A 19,173-nucleotide genomic window follows, 5' to 3' on the forward strand; every position below is an offset into this window, starting at 1 on the left:
ATGTTCTAGAGAGTATTCAAAAGTTATCATCTACAGATGTTTTAAAGTACAGGCAGTCCCCGGTTACCAACCTAGATAGGGACTGTGGGTTGGTTCTTAACCTGAATCCATTCTTACTGTATATTGGAACACTGTGCCATCTCTGCTTTTTATGTGCCCATCTGTGCCTCCAGTGTCCCCCTCTGTGCCACCTCTGTTCCCCTCTACTATGTCACCTCTGTACCCTCAGTGTACCACTGCAAAATGTTTTTTTACCAATTCAAAAAACATTTTTATTAGATTTTTTTTTTTTTATTGATTTTCTCAAACTACAAGGTCTTTTTGAAAAAAAATGATTTTTGATTTGTTCCCACGGACTCAATTTTCACATTTTTGGTCTGTTTGTATCGGCAGGTTGTCCATGAGTCGAGTGTTCGTAAGTTGTGGACTACCTGTACCAACATTTTATGTAAAGGTGTATAGGGTTCTTCACACTGACAGCTCGACTCCAATGACTGTTCAGAGTTCTCCTTTAAACAAAAGTTGCCTTTCTATCAAGGAATAAAGGGGGCTGCTGAATATTGCTACATAACAAACAGAAAAAGATTAAGATGAAATGTGACCCTAGGCAAGGAAGCATGTTTTGTTCAGCACTGATAGTCACCTGTTTGGGAGCTAGCATCCATCAGGCCCCTATACTCTCGCCAGACCCTAGGGAGCTGCTTAGATTTGCCTTATGGATGATCTAGCTGTGATAATAAACTATGTGTTTTTGTTTCCTGGACAGAGATGAATGGGAATGGATTCAAACCTTTTCCGTGACGGAGAGCCTGGATAGCATGGAGCTCCCCCTCAACGCTCACACCCACCTGTTCCTCTGTGACCTCCAGACAGCAGTGAAGGCTCTGCTCAAACAGATCAATCTACCTCTCCACCAGGTAAGAGGCAGCCTAGAATGTCACCTATTGCTGCAGACCTTTCCCAGGATGACAGCAGCTCTGTTGTCACATGCAGTTTAGTTACCTCTCAAGAGCCTACAGGCACACAAGGTTTGGTTGTTTAAATCCTGCCTCTCAGCAGATGCCACACCCCCTTTTTGCTGATAAATGCAGAAATAATACTGACATGAATAAAGCTTAAAGAAGAGGTAACCGTGCCACATTAAAGTCACTACAGGCACAGGCCATAGGACCGAATAATTGTGTACAATTCGTCGGGCTGCCTTGGAAAGGCTGTGAATAGCAGGCAATGGAGGCGGGTGGGGCTGGCTATAGTCAGCTGCTTCTTCAGCAATTGATGACTGTGCAGATGCCAAGCTGCATGCCAGTACCATGTCCAGTCTTAAACTGACATCAGTAAGGAGAAGTACACATGGATCCAAGTATGGCACTTTAATTACCCCCCCTCCCCCTTTTCACAGTGGTGAATAGGTAAGGAGTCTGCAATAGACCCTTTTACTCATTCATCTAGTAGTGGGTAACTATCTGCTCACCTCCCATCAAAACAAACTCGCTCCTCCACAATATTGCCATCACCTTTTCTTGGGCGGGGGGAGGAGGCAAAAATACTGCTGTCCATAGACACGGGGCACTCGTGCTCTGAAAAGGGGGAGGGACTTATCATTGCCGCCTTTCAAGTCACCACCAAGTTTGGGGGTGAGGATGACAACATTTTTTTTTCACACAGCTGTGAGGAGCTTTCTATGCAATTTTTGGGACAATACTTCCCATCTTTTCAAACTTTGAATTTTTCTAATTGACTCTGTGAAGTGCCCATTCACAGGGCCGGTTCTAGACTTTTTGCTGCCTGGGGAAAACTTGTGAGGGATGCACCCACCCTCTTCCGATTTGGAATCATCGCACAGCTCACGACAATTTACTCTGCTTCATTTAATGTTCTTACATGACATGCTGCAGCTCAACACAATAGCACGCTGGATATTGTTAGGGCCTTTATCCATTAGCGGCTATTGTGAAGCTAAATCGCAAATCGCTAGTGATTTTTTAATCGTTACGGTTTGCCTAATAACAGGAATCGCAGTAGGTAATTTCCACTACCGCAATTCATTTTTTACTTAACCACTTGACTGCAGTGGTAACCCCCTCCCCCCCCCCTCCCTAAAGACCAGGCTCAATTTTGCAGCGCTGGGCTGTGCATGCTTTTCAGGTGCCCAGCGATCGGACTCGCCTCCTTTTTTTTGTCCCTAAGAGGACATGCCGCCGGAGGGGTCCGATCGCTGCAGGCTTGGTTTATTTATTTTTTTTTTCAGATGCCTCAGCGAGGCTCTCTCTCTCTCCTCGTCCCCCTCCCTCTCCTTCCTCCCTCCCCTCCATCATCTAATTTGGAACAGGACGGCAATCCTTCCTGTACCGCCTCTCATAGGCATCAGCCTATAACAGGAGGGCGCTCCCCGGCCAATCAGAGGCTGGGGATCGTCGATCTCGTACAGCTCTGCGGCCCCCGGCAGCGCTGTACGCTTGTTAACAAATGGGATTTCTTTCCCCTTACGTTTACAAGCAGCCTGCTAGCCGCGATCGGCGGCTAGCAGGCTATTCACGGAACTCCACTCCATGAAGCGGCAGGGAACAATCGTGCCGGCGCGCGGCCATTCCCTGGGAAACTGCAGCCCCAGGACTTAATGCCAATTGGCGTTAGGCGGTCCTGGGGCTGCCGCCGCGGTCACACCCATTGGCGTGAGGCGGTCCTTAATTAGTTAAGCGCGATTGTGCCACGGATCGATTTTTGCCGCGATTTTACTATGCAGTGCATTGCATAGAAAAATCGCAATCACAATAGCCGGGAACATTTGGAACTTTGCTGAATCGCAATCGCTAGCGTTTAGCGCATGAGGCGGTCCTTAAGTAGTTAAGCACATGCGCGGGGCCATTCCCTGGGAAACTGAAGCCCCAGGACTTGATGCCAATTGGCGTTAGGCGGTCCTGGGGCTGCCTCCGCGGTCATGCCCATTGGCATGAGGCGGTCCTTAAGTAGTTAAGCGCGATTGCGCTACGGATCGATTTTTGCCGCGATTTTGTTATGCAGTGCATTGCATAGCAAAATCGCAATCACAATAGCCGGGAACATTTGGAACTTTGCTGAAACCCAAGTCTGTGACAAACTAACTGCTCACCCTCAGCCACTCCATTCCTCCTCAGTCAGGACAACAGTATGATCTTCTCTCTTCTGCTGTGCAAATCAAATGAAACGATGCCTCTCTCCTGCCTCCCCCTCCTCACTCACTGTCAGAGGACTCACACAGCACAACAAGCTGCTTTTCCCCAATGATGACCTCTTCACTTCGCTCTCCTCTCACTTCTCCTCCTACTCTGACTGCATGCTGTTAGTGTAACCACACAGTACAAACATGCTTCCCATGTAATCTCTGCGCCTGATGCAAATGTTTCACCTTGCTTCATGAGAGAGCCGGCCTTGCCCATTCACGCTACAATCTTCAGAGTGTTTGACCGTACAATCAGTCAGCTCAGAAACCGTTATTGGTGCCGATCGACAATGAATGATCGTTCTATCAATCGTTCCATCGAGTTGAATTTTGGAACGATTCTTTCAAGGTGGCCAGTAACGGTACAATTTCCTGAATAATCAACTGTACGATCGATTGAATCTGGGCAGGTAATGGTGTCAATCAACGACAAACTATTGTTCTATAAATAGTCACATTGATCCAAGTTTCTGAACAATTCTTTTAGTCTGATCAGATTGCATATCATATTTCCATTCATTGGTGGGCTCGAAAAATCATTTGTGATGGATCGCAATGATCGGATTGGTCGATTGAGCTTTCAGAAAATTTGACCATTAATGGGCACCTGCAGACCGATTGGATTGCTTATCATTTTCCCCTCTGTTGGTGAACCTGTTCTGTTTGCAATGAACGGCTCTGAAAGTTGATTGGATGGGAAATTGGATTGTTAATAATCATGTTTAAAGAGTAACTGTTAGGCATTAAATACAAAATTAATTTTCTAGTGCAGGCTGTTACAATAGTCAAGAGGATGCTAACCAGGCAAATCCAAACTTTAAAATCAATCTTACTGTGTTCCTTCTCTCTCCATGCCACCAGGCTCTAAGATGGTACGCAGACACAAAAGAGAAATGACATGGCATGCTGTATCAGCCTGATTGGCTGAAGCCTCGGTCACTCACCTCTCTGCGCTGCGATTGGCCGCCTGGTCTCACCTTCACTTCTGAAGTTGCAGCCGCAGTTAGAGCGCATGGAGGGGGGCCAGAGGCTATCTCATGTCACTGTCCTCTGCCCCCCTCCTCCAGTGGCATGTCCGCTCCTTCTCTGCCGCCCGCCGCATTCTCCCTCTTCCCCGTGCTGAATATTAGGGAAGGATAAAGGCAGTGCACACTGACTCCCAGAATAATGGTTCCAGGCGCTGCAGATCCTTTCTATACTCTGCACTGCCGCCACCGGCGGTAGTGCAGAGAACAGATGGGAACGGCAGCGCCTGGATCCATTATTAGGCGAGTCTGTATCTGCTGCCTTTATCCTCCCCGCTGTGCTCAGAGTTAGTGCGGGGAGGAGGGGGATGCGGGGCGGGGGGATTCTTTAACCTGGAGGGCACAAGATGGCCCCTGCCAGAGTAAAAATGAAAATTTAAAAGAAAAAGAAAATCAAACCGTGGACAGTGCATTACATCTGATATGTAAGTAGAGCAAGCATTTATCTACTTACATATGTATTTTTTGTGGGGGGACATATGATGGCTAACAGTTGTTCTTTATCCACTTGCCGACCGCCCATAGCTAATGGGCGGCAGCAAAGTGGCATGCTCAGGACCGTGTAACGCCAATTGGCGTCGGGTCCTGGGACACTAGCTGGCTGGGGATCGCCGGCAATAGGCTCCGCCCACCCGCGACGTCAACCTGTCGGCCGTTCAGAAAGCGCCGGCGGGTTGTTAACCGCAGATCTGCCGCATAGAAAGTGTATAATACGCTTTGTAATGTATACAAAGCGTATTTACAGGCTGCCTCCTGCCCTGGTGGTCCCAGTGATCGAGGGACCACCAGGGCAGGTTGCAGCCACCCTAGTCAGCACCCAAGCACACTGATTTTGCCCCCCCTGCCCCCTGATTGCCCACAGCACCTATCAGACCCCCCCCCTGCCCACCCCCAGACCGCTGTTTGCACCCAATCATCCCCCCTAATCACCCATCAATCACTCCCTGTCACTATCTGTAAACGCTATTTTTTAGATTAGGTCCTAAACTGCCTGATGGGGGCTCCTGATCACCCCCCACACCCTCAGATCCTCCCCAGACCCCCCCCCCCCCCCTGTGTACTGTATACATCTATTCTCCCCTGTAATCACCCACTGATCACCTGTCAATCACCCCGTTACCACCTGTCACTGCCACCCATCAGATCAGACCCTAACCTGCCCCTTGTGGGCACCTGATCACCCGCCCACACGCTCAGATTGCCTGCAGACCCACCCTCGGATCACCTCCGAAAGTGCATTGTTTACATCTGCTCTCCCCTCTAATCACCCACTGATCACCCATCAATCACCCATCACACACACCATCACCACCTGTCACTGCTACCCATCAGATCAGACTCTAATCTGCCCCTTGCAGGCACCCAATCACCCGCCCACACCCTCAGATAGCCCCCCAGACCCCCTCTGATCAACTCGCCAGTGCATTATTTACATCTGTTCTCCCCTCTAATCACCCACTGATCACCCATCAATCACCCCTTGTCACTGCTACCCATCATACCCAACAGATCAGACCCTCATCTGCCCCTTGTGGGCACCCAATGACCCACCCACACCCTCAGATCACCCTCAGACCCCCTTCCAATCACCACCCCAGTGCATTGCTTGCATCTTTTCCCCCCTCTATTCACACCCTGAGACACCCATCAATCACCTCCTGTCACCACCTAGCGCTCCTATCCATGAGATCAGGCTCTAATCTGCCCCCTGCGGGCTTCTGATCACCCGGCCAAACCCTCATCCGCCCCGCCGCAGTGACAGAATTTTTTTTTCTGATCACTGCTGGTACGACTTAATTGTGGCTGAGACCAACCGTTATGCCACATAATACGCAACCGCCAATCCAAGAAGCTACTATGCCCAGCCTTTTCGGTGTAAGCCACTCCAAGTTTCCGAATGTAACATTTTTGGGGGGCCTTCTCCTTAACACGGGTCTAGTAAAAAAATAATGTATTGCAGTCTTATTGGTCTACGCACACAATACATCACACGCCCATGTTCTCTGCTGCTATGTCCAGGTCACGATTTGAGAACATCCTGCGCTTCCTGCACTTCAGTGCCAATACAAGCTGTCATCTAAGAGGCCACCCTGCTTATGACCGGTTCCACAAAATTCGGCCCCTCATAGACCACCTGTCATCAAAATGTGCAGATGCTTATACTCTGAACAGTAGTTTTGAGGAATTTGGCTTCCAGACTACTCACTGTGTAGAAGCTTTCCAGAGGCGCCAATAGAATAAAAGTCACTTAAACGAGCTTAAAACCGATGAGGCAGTGGTGGGCCTATCCCATCCATGCAGACAAAGCAAACAAAGGAAGGACTGTGGCATCAACAGTCAAACAACAATTTTATTAAGCTGTATGCTCCTTTTTGATTGGCCTGATGAAGCGGGATTGAGCCCGTGAAACGCGTTGCCTATTTTTACTGTGGAGTATAAATAAAATTGTTGTTTGACTGTTGATGCCACAGTCCTTCCTTTGTTTGCTTTGTCTGCATGGATGGGATAGGCCCACCACTGCCCCATCGGTTTAACGCTCGTTTAAGTGACTTTTATTCTATTGGCGCCTCTGGAAAGCTTCTACATTTTTCTAAGTCCACCCTTGGTGGAGGGTTGTACCCATCTTCTTCCCATCTACAGAGGGCGACTTTTAATCCTGAGTGGGGTCAGGTTAATCTCCCCACCTGCCTTCACAGTGGTTGCCTAATGGTAACCCTGGTTTGTGAGTATTAAATTGTTATATTACTCATTATTAATTATCATCTATACAATATCACACTATTGGGCTCTTGGTGTCCCCCCTCCCTTTATCCAGACTACTCACGGTTTTGGGCCCCTAAAATGCCAGGTCAGTATAGGAACCCCCCAAGTGACCCCATTTTAGAAAGAAGACACCCCAACGTATTCTGTTAGGTGTATGATGAGTTCATAAAAGATTTTATTTTTTGTCAAAAGTTAGTGGAAATTGATTTTTATTGGTTTTTTTTTTCACAAAGTGTCATTTTCCACTAACTTGTGACAAAAAATACAGAGATATTTCTCCCACCCAGCATGGGTATGTGTAAAAATACACCCCAAAACACATTATACTATTTCTCCTGAGTATGGCGATACCACGTGTGACACTTTTTTTGCAGCCTAGGTGCGATAAGGGGCCCAAAGTCCTATGAGCACCTTTAGGCTTTACAGGGGTGCTTACAATTTAGCACCTCCCAAAATGCCAGGACAGTAAACACACCCCACAAATGACCCCATTTTGGAAAGTAGACCTCCCAAAGTATTCAGAGAGGGGCATGGTGAGTCCGTGGCAGATTTATTTTTTGTTTGGCACAAGTTAGCAGAAATGGAAACTTTTATTTATTTATTTATTTTTGTCACAAAGTGTCATTTTCTGCTAACTTGTGACAAAAAAAATCTTCTATGAACTCACCATGCCTCTTAGTGAATACTTTGGGATGTCTTCTTTCCAAAATGGGGTCATTTGGGGGGTATTTATACTATCCTGGAATTCTAGCACCTCATGAAACATGACAGGTGCTCAGAAAAGTGAGAGATGCTTCAAAATGGGAAAATTCACTTTTTGCACCATAGTTTGTAAATGCTATAAGCTTTTACCCAAACCAATAAATATACATTTATTGGAATTGTTTTTATCAAAGACATGTAGCACAATAAATGTGGACAAAAATGTATATAGAAATTTTACTTTATTTGAAAAATGTCAGCACAGAAAGTTAAAAAAAAATATTTTTTTTTGACAAAATTCATGTCTCTTTTGATGAATATAATAAAAACTAAAAATCACAGCAGCAATCAAATTGCACCAAAAGAAAGCTTTATTAGTAACAAGAAAAGGAGGTAAAATTCATTTAGATAGTAGGTTGTGTGACCGAGCAATAAACCGTTAAAGCTGCAGTGGTCTGAATGGAAAAAAAATGTCTGGTCCTTAAGGGTTTTTATGACTTCAGTCCTTAAAGAGGATCTGTAACATGAAAAGATCCCCTGGGGGGTACTCACCTCGGGTGGGGGAAGCCTCCGGATCCTAATGAGGCTTCCCACGCCGTCCTCCATCCGTCAGGGGTCTCGCTGCAGCCCTCCGTGGAGTCCGTGCAGCGGTGACGTCAATATTTACCTTCCTGGCTCCTGCGCAGGCGCTCTGACGGCTGTCGGCTCCGAACTACACGGAAATACCCGATCGCCATCGGGTCTGCTCTACTGCGCAGGCGCAAGTTTCCTGCGCCTGCGCAGTAGAGCGTACCCGAATGAGATCGGGTATTTCCGTGTAGTTCGGAACGGAAAGCCGCCACAGCGCCCCCGCTGGAGCCAGCAAAGGTAAATATTGAACTGACAGTCGGCACAGTCGCCGGCTGTTCGGAGGGCTGCGGCGAGACCCCCGCGGGACAGAGGACAGCGTGGGAAGCCTCATTAGGATCCGGAGGCTTCCCCCACCCGAGGTGAGTACCCCCCAGGGGATCTTTTTAATGTTACAGAGTCTCTTTAAGTGGTTAAGGTGCCCTTACAATTTTCAATGATGAACAGCCCAAACGAGCGCACAAACAAATGGGCCTCAATTCACTATGGGAAGTTCGGTAAAATAATTTGGGTCGGTAAAATACGTATTTAGTATTTAAAACTTTTTTTTCCGAATTCACTAAGATTTCCCCCAGGCAATAAAACTTTGACAATATAGCAAAAAAAAAATAAAAAATAAAAAAATGCTTCAACTCATTAAGCCCTGCTCGGTAAGTTTCACCAGCTGTGGAGTACATACTACCTAACTTTTTGAGATAAGAAAGAGGGACACTTAAGCCACACCCCTGCCACACCCCTAATCACGCCCCCGCCACACCCCTAGTCACACATACCATAAAGATTTCATAGGAAAAATATGCTATTTTTTGAATGCGAAAAGAATATCGTTATTTTCGCTCATCACTGATAAGTAATCCAATCAGACTAAAAAAATAAACATTTTGAAATTCAGATTGATGGAACGATTGATAGAACAGTACCATTAGCTGTACCTGATCAGTTTCATCATATAGTTAATTGTTTGGTACATTGTACCAGGGCTGGATTTATCATAAGGCACTGTAGGCACGTGCCTACATGCGCCTGATGATGGAAATGCGGCTCACTCCCCTCTCTGAGCGCTTCTCTCCCTCCTTCCTTAAAGAGAACCTGTAACAAAAAAAGTTACCCTGGGGGGTACTCACCTCGGTAGGGGAAAGCCTCAGGGTCCCAATGAGGCTTCCCCCTCCCCTGTAGCTGCAGGCAATCCAGCGCTGGCTCCCCTGAAGTGTCCCAGAATCCTCCCTCGACAAGCCTGACAAGCGATGATAAGTGCCGATTTATTTACCTTTCCTGGCTCCAGCGGGGGGGGGGGGGGGGGGGGGGGCGCTGTTGCGGCTCTCCGCATGGAGATAGGCGAAAATAGCCAATTTCCGTCGCGTCCGCTCTACTGCTTAGGCGCAGGAGACTTGCGCCTGTGCAGTAGAGCAGGCCAACAGCGATCGGCTATTTACGCCCATCTCCAAGCTGAGAGCTGATACTGCGCCTGCGCTGGAGCCGGGAAGGTAAATATTTACATCCCCACTGAAGTGAGAGTTGGGCCAGCCAGCACACCTGTGGTGCGGTTGGGTGGGGGTTTGTAGGTTCATGGAGGGCAAAGTCTAAGGTGCCAGGACATCTGTGCCTATAGGCTCCTGTGAGGTAAATCCGGGCCTGCATTGTACAATGTATGGGCACCTTCACAGTGATCAGGAATTTCTAGCAATCTCCAGTGACGTCATTTGAAATGTTTTGAAAACCAGAGTATCATTTTCGGGTGGTCTCAGCTTGTAAAAATAAGTCCTTAAAACCGCTGGATTCCTCGACCCCCTTTTCATGGGCTCATCTATAGACCCGGGCTTTATGGATGGCCGCGCAGAGCACACAAGCTGCGGCCCCAGAGTTCACCGCTGCCGCATTGTGTACACAGCGGCAGCCATTAATCTGCGGACATTGGAGAAGTGTCAGCAGCGTCTCCTAGTAAAAACATAAGGCACCCATGTAGAGGGGCATTAGCGTAAATGAGAGCTCTGTGCGCTGGGAGATTCATCAACATGAATTATTTTTATTATGGCTTGTGAGGCAGGTTCCACCATTAGCCGTGATTCACGTCGCCCCAGGTCCGAGGCCAAGCAAATTACGGCTGTGGCCTATTCGCAGCACATCCGCGTAATAAATGCCTATCCACCCGATTCACCCCTTTCCCTGAAAGCACGGCGATTGTGAGAATTGTGGGTGTAACACAATCTCCAGCCTGAAGCAATCCCAGCATGCCGCAGAACAGCAACATGGATCATTCTAAAGGGAGATTCCATTCTCCTTCACAAAAACATTGAAGCCATTGGGGTAGGGTTCTAACATTGTTAAAATTGCAAGAACTCTACTCCAGTAATTTTCATTTTTTAAAGAGGAACTTCAGCCTAAACAAACATACTGTCATTATGTTACATTAGTCATGTTAATTAAAATAGATAATATAATCTCTTACCCACCCTGTTTTAAAAGAACAGGCAAATGTTTGATTTAATGAGGGCAGCCATCTTTTGGTTGAATGACGGAGCATGAGACACAGTTCCAACTGTCCTGTGTCCTGATCACCCCTCCCAGTTGCTAGGAAATGAGAACAGCAACATCAGAAATCCCATTATGCTTTGCACAGTATCAGGGGAAAAATGCCCAGGAAGTTTTCTTCGATGGGGTGGAGCTTAGCTTCTGTGCAGCTAAAAATGAGGCTTGGGTAAGAAAAACAAAGTTCTGATGCTGTGAAACTGATAAGGCAACAACAAGCCTTTTCAGTGCTGCAGAGTAGATTTTTAGTCTGGAGGTTCACTCTAAGGGCCTGTTTAGATCACAAATGTGGATGGCCATGTGTGCGGAAGGCAACGCGTACGAACGCACGCCATCCGCGTTTGTGTGCGTTGCGTGGCTGATCCCATCACTGAAAAGTGAATGGGACAGCCGCGCGTTTTTACAAAATCTGCGTGCAGCATGCTTTCCCGGACCGCACAGGTCCAGAATGCATGCAGTGTGCACATCAGACAGTGCACTCTATGCACTGTCTGATGTCATGCGTGTCTGCCTCCTGCACGCGTTTCCAAAATGCGACTGGAAACGCGTGCAGTCTGAACGGGCCCTAAGCAGCAAGGACAGCCATACTATCACAGAAAAATAGAAAACATATATAAGTAAACTAAAAATGAATAAAAATAAGCAAGCTTTCGGCCTCGAACGCTTGCTTATTTTTATTCATTTTTAGTTAGCCAATAAATGGTATCATCCTGATTTAAAACTTCTTGCTTTTACTGATGGCTAACACGGTACAATACCCTACTGCTACATATATAAGTAAAATCCAATCCTGATGTAATTTCCTCCTTTACTTTTTTTCCCCTCCTGCCTGAAATGGTGTATGCATTGCCCACCCTCCTCCCCACTGAGCTGTACTAGAAAGTGCACTGGTATATCTAGCTTGCTTTGTAAACACGGGAACACAGCATAGATTGTATTTTAGCAGCTTCTGCAGAGGGGTGAGGTGTATTTGCCTTCTCAGCCTTGTGTCACACTGAACTGCCCTCAGCCAATCAGAGAGGAGCAGGAATGTGTAAGGGCAGAGAACAAGCGTCCCTCTTCTAGGCAATGTACCAGAAATGAGCCAGGGTGACTGAGATTTATTACGGCAGAAACTTCCTGTCACTTCCTGTGAGCATAGCGATAATGTGCACAGAAGCGTATAGCTATATTGCGTGTATGCACTACGAGTAAAACTTGCAGGTTTTCACACGCACAAACGCGCGTCGCCATAAACTTACATGACTTCCGGTCTGCCGCAGAAGCGCGGGGTAATGTAGATTTGTCCAAGCGTCGGGGAAGCGGCGAAAACTCCTACTAAAAAGCAACACTGACTGTAATTTTTCTTCCTAAAACAAAAGGTATTTGTGATAAATCAATGAGGGTCTATTGCTTCCTATTTACCACAAAAATTTGCAGAAAACACAAAATCGGTCATTTTTTGTTTTAGCACAAAAGATGTGAGAAGTTGCAAACTTGTTACAAAATAATTTCAATGGCATTTTCGCTCGCAAGCCGGATTTAACATTATTTTTTCAATAGTTGAACCGAAAAGTATATTGGAATTTTCGCTGATCACTGTTTGTAGGCCCTTCCACTGTCTGTGTGGGTTTCCTCCGGGCACTCCAGTTTCCTCCCACACCCTAAGACACACAGATAAGTTCTACATACTGTATGTCTATGGCAGGAATGAGATTGTGAGCCCCTTTCCTCTAGGTAACTATAGTTGTGTTTCTCTTAGTCACCAGTTTCAGCCTCACGTAATAGATGATTGAAGTGTCCTTGTTTGTTTCCATGTATAGTAACCCTGTCTTGTCTCTGTGTTCCTCTGCAGGCCAGGCCCTTCCGGCTCTACACGCAGGAGGTGCTGGAGTTGGGCCACAATGTCTCCTTTCTCCTCTTGCTCCCAGCCTCGGATGATGTGTGCACCGCCCCGGGACAGAGTAACCCCTACACCCCACTCTCAGGATTCCTCCACCTCCCCCTGCAGATGTTTGAGCTAGGTACACAATCTTGTTTTCTTATTATGACTGTCGCTAAACTGTGGATGAGGAGATCGGTGGCCAAAACCGTGCCGGTTATCTCCAGCCGTGCTCCTCCTTCTTCCCCTCTCCATAGCACAGTACAGTATATGGTCCTATCTATGGAAAGGGGGAGGAGAGAGGAGGAGCATGTACATGATCCTCCTCCTTCCCTTTCCATAGCACAGTACTTGGTCCTATCTATGGAAAGGGGGAGGAGAGAGGAGGAGCATGTACATGATCCTCCTCCTTCCCCTCTCCATAACACAGTACTTGGTCCTATCTATGGAAAGGGGGAGGAGAGAGGAGGAGCATGTACATGTTCCTCCTCCTTCCCCACTCCATAGTACAGTACTTGGTCCTATCTATGGAAAGGGGGAGGAGAGAGGAGGAGCATGTCCATGTATAGCAAACTTTTTTTATCGGGTCATCAGGCACTCTTGAGTAAAGCTGCCGGACCCTACACTATGGATAGGAGTTGATTGGGCAATGTATACTGTGTATAGTCCATGGGCACTGAGACAAAGTCAGAGGGTGGAGAAAAAAAGTGAATACATCAAGTACCACCTGGGCCCCCTCCTCTCCAGGGCCCCATATAGCAGTTGCTATGGCTATTGCTACGACCCTGAGCAAGTACATGCTTCTGCTCCTTTTCCTCTGCATAGTACAGTACATGTTCATCCTCTGTCCTTCCCCCTCTCCCTAGTACTGTACACATTGCTTCTCTCCTGTGGAGAGAGGAGAAGCATGTATTGTGCTTTGGAGAGGGAAAAGAGGGAGGAGCAGCATGTACTGTACTATGGAGAGGGAAAGTAGAGAGGAGGCGCATGTACTGTACCGTGGAGGAGCATGTGCAGTACAATGGAGAGAGGCGGAGCATGGGCTGTAGTATGCAGACGGGAGGAGCGTGGACTGTACTATGCAGAAGGGTGGCATGTACTTTATTATGGCAAGGGGGCAGAGGAATAGTATTTATAGTATGACAGAAAGGGGAGGGAGCAGGAGGCTTCCCACTTTAGGAGAATACAATAGAATTCACCATATAGGCCTGGTGCACACCAAAAACCGCTAGCAGATCCGCAAAATGCTAGCAGATTTTGAAACGCTTTTTCTTCTTTTTCTGTAGCGTTTCAGCTAGCGTTTTGCGGTTTTGTGTAGCGGTTTCGGTGTAGTAGATTTCATATATTGTTACAGTAAAGCTGTTACTGAACAGCTTCTGTAACAAAAACGCCGGCAAAACCGCTCTGAACATGCGTTTTTCAGAGCGGTTTGCGTTTTTCCTATACTTAACATTGAGGCAGAAACGCATCCGAAATCCAAAAAATGCCTCACCCCGGCATTTTTCGTTTCTGCAAAACGCCTGACGCTCTGGTGTGCACCACCCCATTGAGATACATTGACCAAGCGGATCCGCAGCCGCAAGCGGCTGCAGAAACGCTGAAAAAGCCGCTCGATGTGCACCTGCCCATACAGTGGATTTATATTTCCCCAACCAGGATCAGAATCAGAGAGCAGAGATTGCCTGCACAATAAGCCAACTGCTACTTACATACAGGGGCGTAGCAATAGGGGTTGCAGAGGTAGCCACAGCATCGGGGTCCTCTCTCAACTTCAGTATTAAATCTATATTGGTCCTGTGCTCATTATAATGATTTCTATAGATACTTGAATGATAATAATCATTAACAAACTGTTCCCCATCCCCTTCTTGTACCTCTGACACTGTAGTTGCCATTGGCAGGTTTTGGTGCACCGTATCAATTATTATGTATAGAGTGCTTGGGGGGCCCCATTGTAAAACTTGCATCGCGGCCCACAACTCCTTAGCTACGCCACTGCCTACATAGTTGCACATTTTTTTTAGACAACACGTTAACCTACTAGTGCATAGCGTTGCTATGGTAATGCATGGTATATCCTGTGTGCTACCATGGCAACATGTGCCTAAAGGTGGCCATACACTGGTCGATTTGCCATCAGATTTCAGCCTGAAACCGTTCACAATCTGTGGTGGTGCCGCCGCTCCCCCCCCCCCCCCCGCATACATTACCTGCTCCACCGGCGTGACTCCCCAGGTCTCTGCTGTCTTCTTCTCCGCTCTGGTCTGGTCTCCGGCATGCTTTACTTCTTCCTGCCCGGCAGGAAGTTTAAACAGTAGAGCGCCCTCTACTGTTTAAACTTCCTGCCGGGCAGGAAGAAGTGGAGCATGCCGGAGACCAGACCAGAGTGGAGAAGACAGCAGTGACAGCGGGAATTCGCGCCGGCCGGAACAGGTAATGTATACCCGCTGTATTGCATCGGTCGTCGGGCATTTGAACGCCGCTATTGACGCACTCCTGACCCGCCGGCGATCGAGAAAAATATTTTCGCACGGACGGATCGACGGGAACGATCGTTTTCGGAAGGAAATCTATCGTTCTGTCAGCAGTGTGCGCGGCGATTTCACAGCCGATTTGATCACTGTGATCGAATCGGCCTTATATCGGCGGGAAAATTGTTAGGTGTATGGGCCCCTTAACCCTGGTAACCCTTGCTGATGATACTGGTAAATTGCCATGTACAAGTAGCCGCTGCTTCCTGCATCAGGCCCCATGTCTGAGCTGACCCCTGAACACAATAAGGATGCACTGTGTGCGAGGCTGCTGCCTCCCGTGTTTGACTTGTACCATGGGGGACAGAAATATCACTTGACAGGAGGGAGATAAGGTGACATGCCTGAGGGTGTGCGGAGCCAGCCAGGATGGAACCAGGAATTGTAGTCCCCTTGTGATATGTCACACACACAGGCTTGCCTGACCTGCCCACCGCAGCGAATGCTGCTACAATAACAAGCACTGGTATTAACTCTGCCTGAGCCGGCTGTGTGGGGCCTGTCAGACATCACAGCGCACACTACATCCCCGCTGAAACATCAGTCCCCTCTCCAGACTGACAGAGGGGACAACTGCGGGAGGTACTTTGGGACCTGAAATGTAAAGGACTGCTCCAGTCAAAAAAGGAAGCAGTTAAAATCTGGCAGAACCGACAGGTTTTGGACTAGTTCATCTCCACACGGGGGATTTTCTGGGTTTTCAAAGACATTTCCTAAACAGCAGTTTAACTGCCAAGACAATAAGTTACCAGCCAGCTTCCCTACTCATTTGCTATACAATATTGTATCACACAGACTTGGCAAATGCGGCTCAAGAAATGCTTTTGAAAACAGAGATGGACTAGTCCAAAACCTGTCAGTTCTGTCAAAATGTAATGGTTTAAATTTTTTGCTGGAGTGGTCCTTTAATAATAAGCCACTGACATATCTTACGCCTGGTACACACAACGCAATTTCCTGTCATATCGTCAGGTGACATTGAGAATTTTCGGAATGTCCAATCTGCTCCCATGCGAGAATGGAAATGGTTATGTGTAGTAATGATCTGAAAATCGATCTAGTTCTCCATGAGGAGCAGATCCGACATGCCTGATATGATCGATTTGCCCCCAAATTGCGTTTTGTTCACCAGGCATAAAAGAGCCACTGTAGGTCCCTTTAAAGTGGTCTGAAACTCAGCAATTCCTCTTTACAGCAGTGGTCCTCAAACTAAGGCCCACGGGCCGAATGCGGCCCCCTGAGGCTTTTTTACCGGCCACACACACACAACATTTATTACTTATAGATGTGGTCAGCTAGACACCTACATCTTTAAATATTGGTGGTCCACAAATAGAATAGCAATGCTGGCACCACCCACCCACATGGAAGCCAGAAAACAGTAATTTGCTGGTTTCCAATCATATTCCACATCAGGTGACACTGCTGTCCAATGGGACTGCAGGTTGTCACCTGGGTATGCTTCACTGTCTGGCCCACAAAGACATCATTTTATGTATACTCCGGCACCCCAGCAGTCTGAAGTATGTTGACCCGGCCCTCCACCCAAAATGTTTGGGGACCCCTGATTTACAGCCTTAAACCTACTTTCACAAATACAATTGTATCAGAACAGCATTCAAACAGTTAAACACAATACTTTGTTCTTCAATTGAAAACTTCTTCAGCTTGTTATCTGCATTTGAAGAGGTGATAACAATATATTTTGTTTACATTCCTCTGTTGCTACAATTAGTTACAGCTAGTCACATGCTGAAACGGAACTGTAATGAGCTGCCAAGCAGAGACATATGAGACATATAGCTGCTGTATATTAAAATCTATGAATAAAATGCATTGGCAGCTTTCAGAGCAGATAAACTGTACTTTAGGACCTTGTCAATTGTAAACAGGAAATATTACTTATGCACAAAAGCAAATCTGATAACTGTATGGGTGATAAAAAGTAGGAAAACACATTTTTATTGAATGTTATGTCAGGGTTTTATCACACTTTAACCACTTGAGGGCTACAGTGCTAAACCCCCCTAAAGACCAGGCCAGTTTTTGCTTAATAGGCCACTGCAGCTTTAAGGCCATGCTGCAGGGCCGCACAACTCAGCACAACTCAGCACACAAGTGATTCCTACCTTCCCTTTCTCTCCTCCAACAGAGCTCTCTGCTGGTGGGGTCTGATTGCCCCCCAGATGTTTGTTGTTGTTTTTATAAATATTTATCTGTATATTTTTTAAATAAATTTGTGTATACTTTTTTTCTTTCCCTGCTTCCTCCCTCCTTCCCCCCCGCCAGCCAATCAGCCTATGACAGCCGCTCACTCCCCAGCCTATGGAGGGGACAGCCTGCAGATCGCAGCGCTGTACCCACTAAATAGATTGTCGCTCGGAGACTCAAGGGGGGGGGGGAGGTTGGGTGGAGCCCCGCCCCCAAGCAGGAAATACGTGCACAGCCTGCATGCGATCTCCTGCAGTAGCCGGCCCCAGGGCTTGACGCCAATTGGCGTTAGGCGGTCCTGGGGCTGCCGCCGCGGCCATGCACATTGGCGTGACGCGGCCGTTAGGTAGTTAAAGTGGTAAGAAACTCTGACATAACATTCAATAAAAATGTGTTTTCCTACTTTTTATTACTCATACAGTTATCATATTTGCTTTTGTGCACAAGTAATATTGTCTGTCTACAAATTACAAGTTTCCAAAGTGTCGTTTTTCCTGCCCTGAAAGCTGCCCTTGCATTTTATTATTTTTCTATTATCACTGCTTTTTATTATATATTAAAATCTTCTAATGAGCTGTACACTGTATGTGCCTGAAGCAGAGACAGTTTCTTGAGAGTGTTTGTTTATATTCCAGTGTTGATGCATTTGTGTTTAACAAGTAAAAAAGATACTGTTCTTTCCAGTTTGGATGCGGATTTGAAGCTGAATAGCAGGAGAAAGTGCTTTGTTTAACCATTTCAGTGATGTTCTGCTAAAAAAAATTCTGGGATAGTAGCTTTCAAGCTGTGAGGAATATTTTAGAGCAAAGTAGAAATTATGGCTTTCAGATCACTTTAAGGACCAGAGCCTTTTTTTTCCTTTTACACTTCCTGATCATTGTGATTGGCTCTCAGTGATCAGGCGCCAATGAAAACAGCTCCTGTCCGAGTTATGGAACTCTGCTGTCTTTAGACAGCAGAGATCTGTGTCGGTAAGGATGCGCTGTTGCGTCTCAAGGTCAGTCGGTGTTAAAACAAAGCCTCATCAGGCTTAGGCAGCCACAAGCGTAGAATAGGTTTAAAGAGGAACTCCAGTGAACATAATATAATTTAAAAAAAAAAAGTGCTTCATTTTTACAATAATTATGTATAAATGATTTACTCAATGTTTGCCCATTGTAAAATCTTTCCTCTCCTCGATTTACTTTGTGACATTCATCACATGGTGACATTTTTACTGCTGGAAGGTAAGTAGATGCTGCTTGCTTTGTTGGCAGTTGGAAACAGCTGTAAACCACTATTTCCCACAATGTAATGAGGTTCACAGACAGGAAACAGCCAGGACCATGATCCTCACAGTTTTCTGTGGGAGGGGTTTCACCACAATATCAGCCATACAGCGCCCCCTGATGACCCGTTTCTGAAAAGGAAAAGATTTCTCATGGGAAAGGGGGTATCAGCTACTGATTGGGATGAAGTTCAATTCTTGGTCATGGTTTCTCTTTAACAACATGCGGTCATGAACTGGTTAAGCAAGCTGTTTACTCCCAGGTAGTCTGAACCACTCCCCTTTAAAGTGGTCTGAAAGCCAGCATTTCTACTTTGCTCTAAAAGATTCCCCACAGCTTGAAAACTACTATCCCAGAAAAACATTCTAGCAGAACATCACTGAAATGAATAAACAAGCACTTTCCCCTGCTATTCAGCTTCAAATCTGCATCCAAACTGGAGAGAACAGTATCTGTTTTA

The 19,173-nt window shown here is 46.7% G+C and overlaps 1 protein-coding gene and 1 long non-coding RNA gene across 8 annotated transcripts in view; one reads left to right on the forward strand and one right to left on the reverse strand.

Moving 5' to 3' along the window:
• ANKFN1 (ankyrin repeat and fibronectin type III domain containing 1) overlaps positions 1–19,173 on the forward strand; it is a 964,382-nt gene that overhangs the window by 832,851 nt on the left and 112,358 nt on the right. Inside the window, exons 18-19 of the mRNA XM_068263418.1 lie at positions 767–917; positions 12,677–12,845. Of these exons, the coding sequence (XP_068119519.1) occupies positions 767–917; positions 12,677–12,845 (320 nt within the window). The remainder of the gene's footprint in view (positions 1–766; positions 918–12,676; positions 12,846–19,173) is intronic.
• Positions 1–19,173, reverse strand: part of LOC137541874 (uncharacterized) — a 601,362-nt gene that overhangs the window by 104,437 nt on the left and 477,752 nt on the right. Inside the window, exon 9 of one of the 7 annotated variants that reach the window (XR_011025297.1) lies at positions 12,114–12,191. The exons of the other annotated variants lie outside the window; for them this stretch is intronic. This is a non-coding gene — a long non-coding RNA (uncharacterized lncRNA). Of the gene's footprint in view, positions 1–12,113; positions 12,192–19,173 lie in introns of those variants that run through there. 7 annotated transcript variants of the gene reach the window in all.

This window comes from Hyperolius riggenbachi, chromosome 12, assembly GCF_040937935.1.
Source record: "Hyperolius riggenbachi isolate aHypRig1 chromosome 12, aHypRig1.pri, whole genome shotgun sequence".
Lineage (NCBI taxonomy): Eukaryota > Metazoa > Chordata > Amphibia > Anura > Hyperoliidae > Hyperolius > Hyperolius riggenbachi.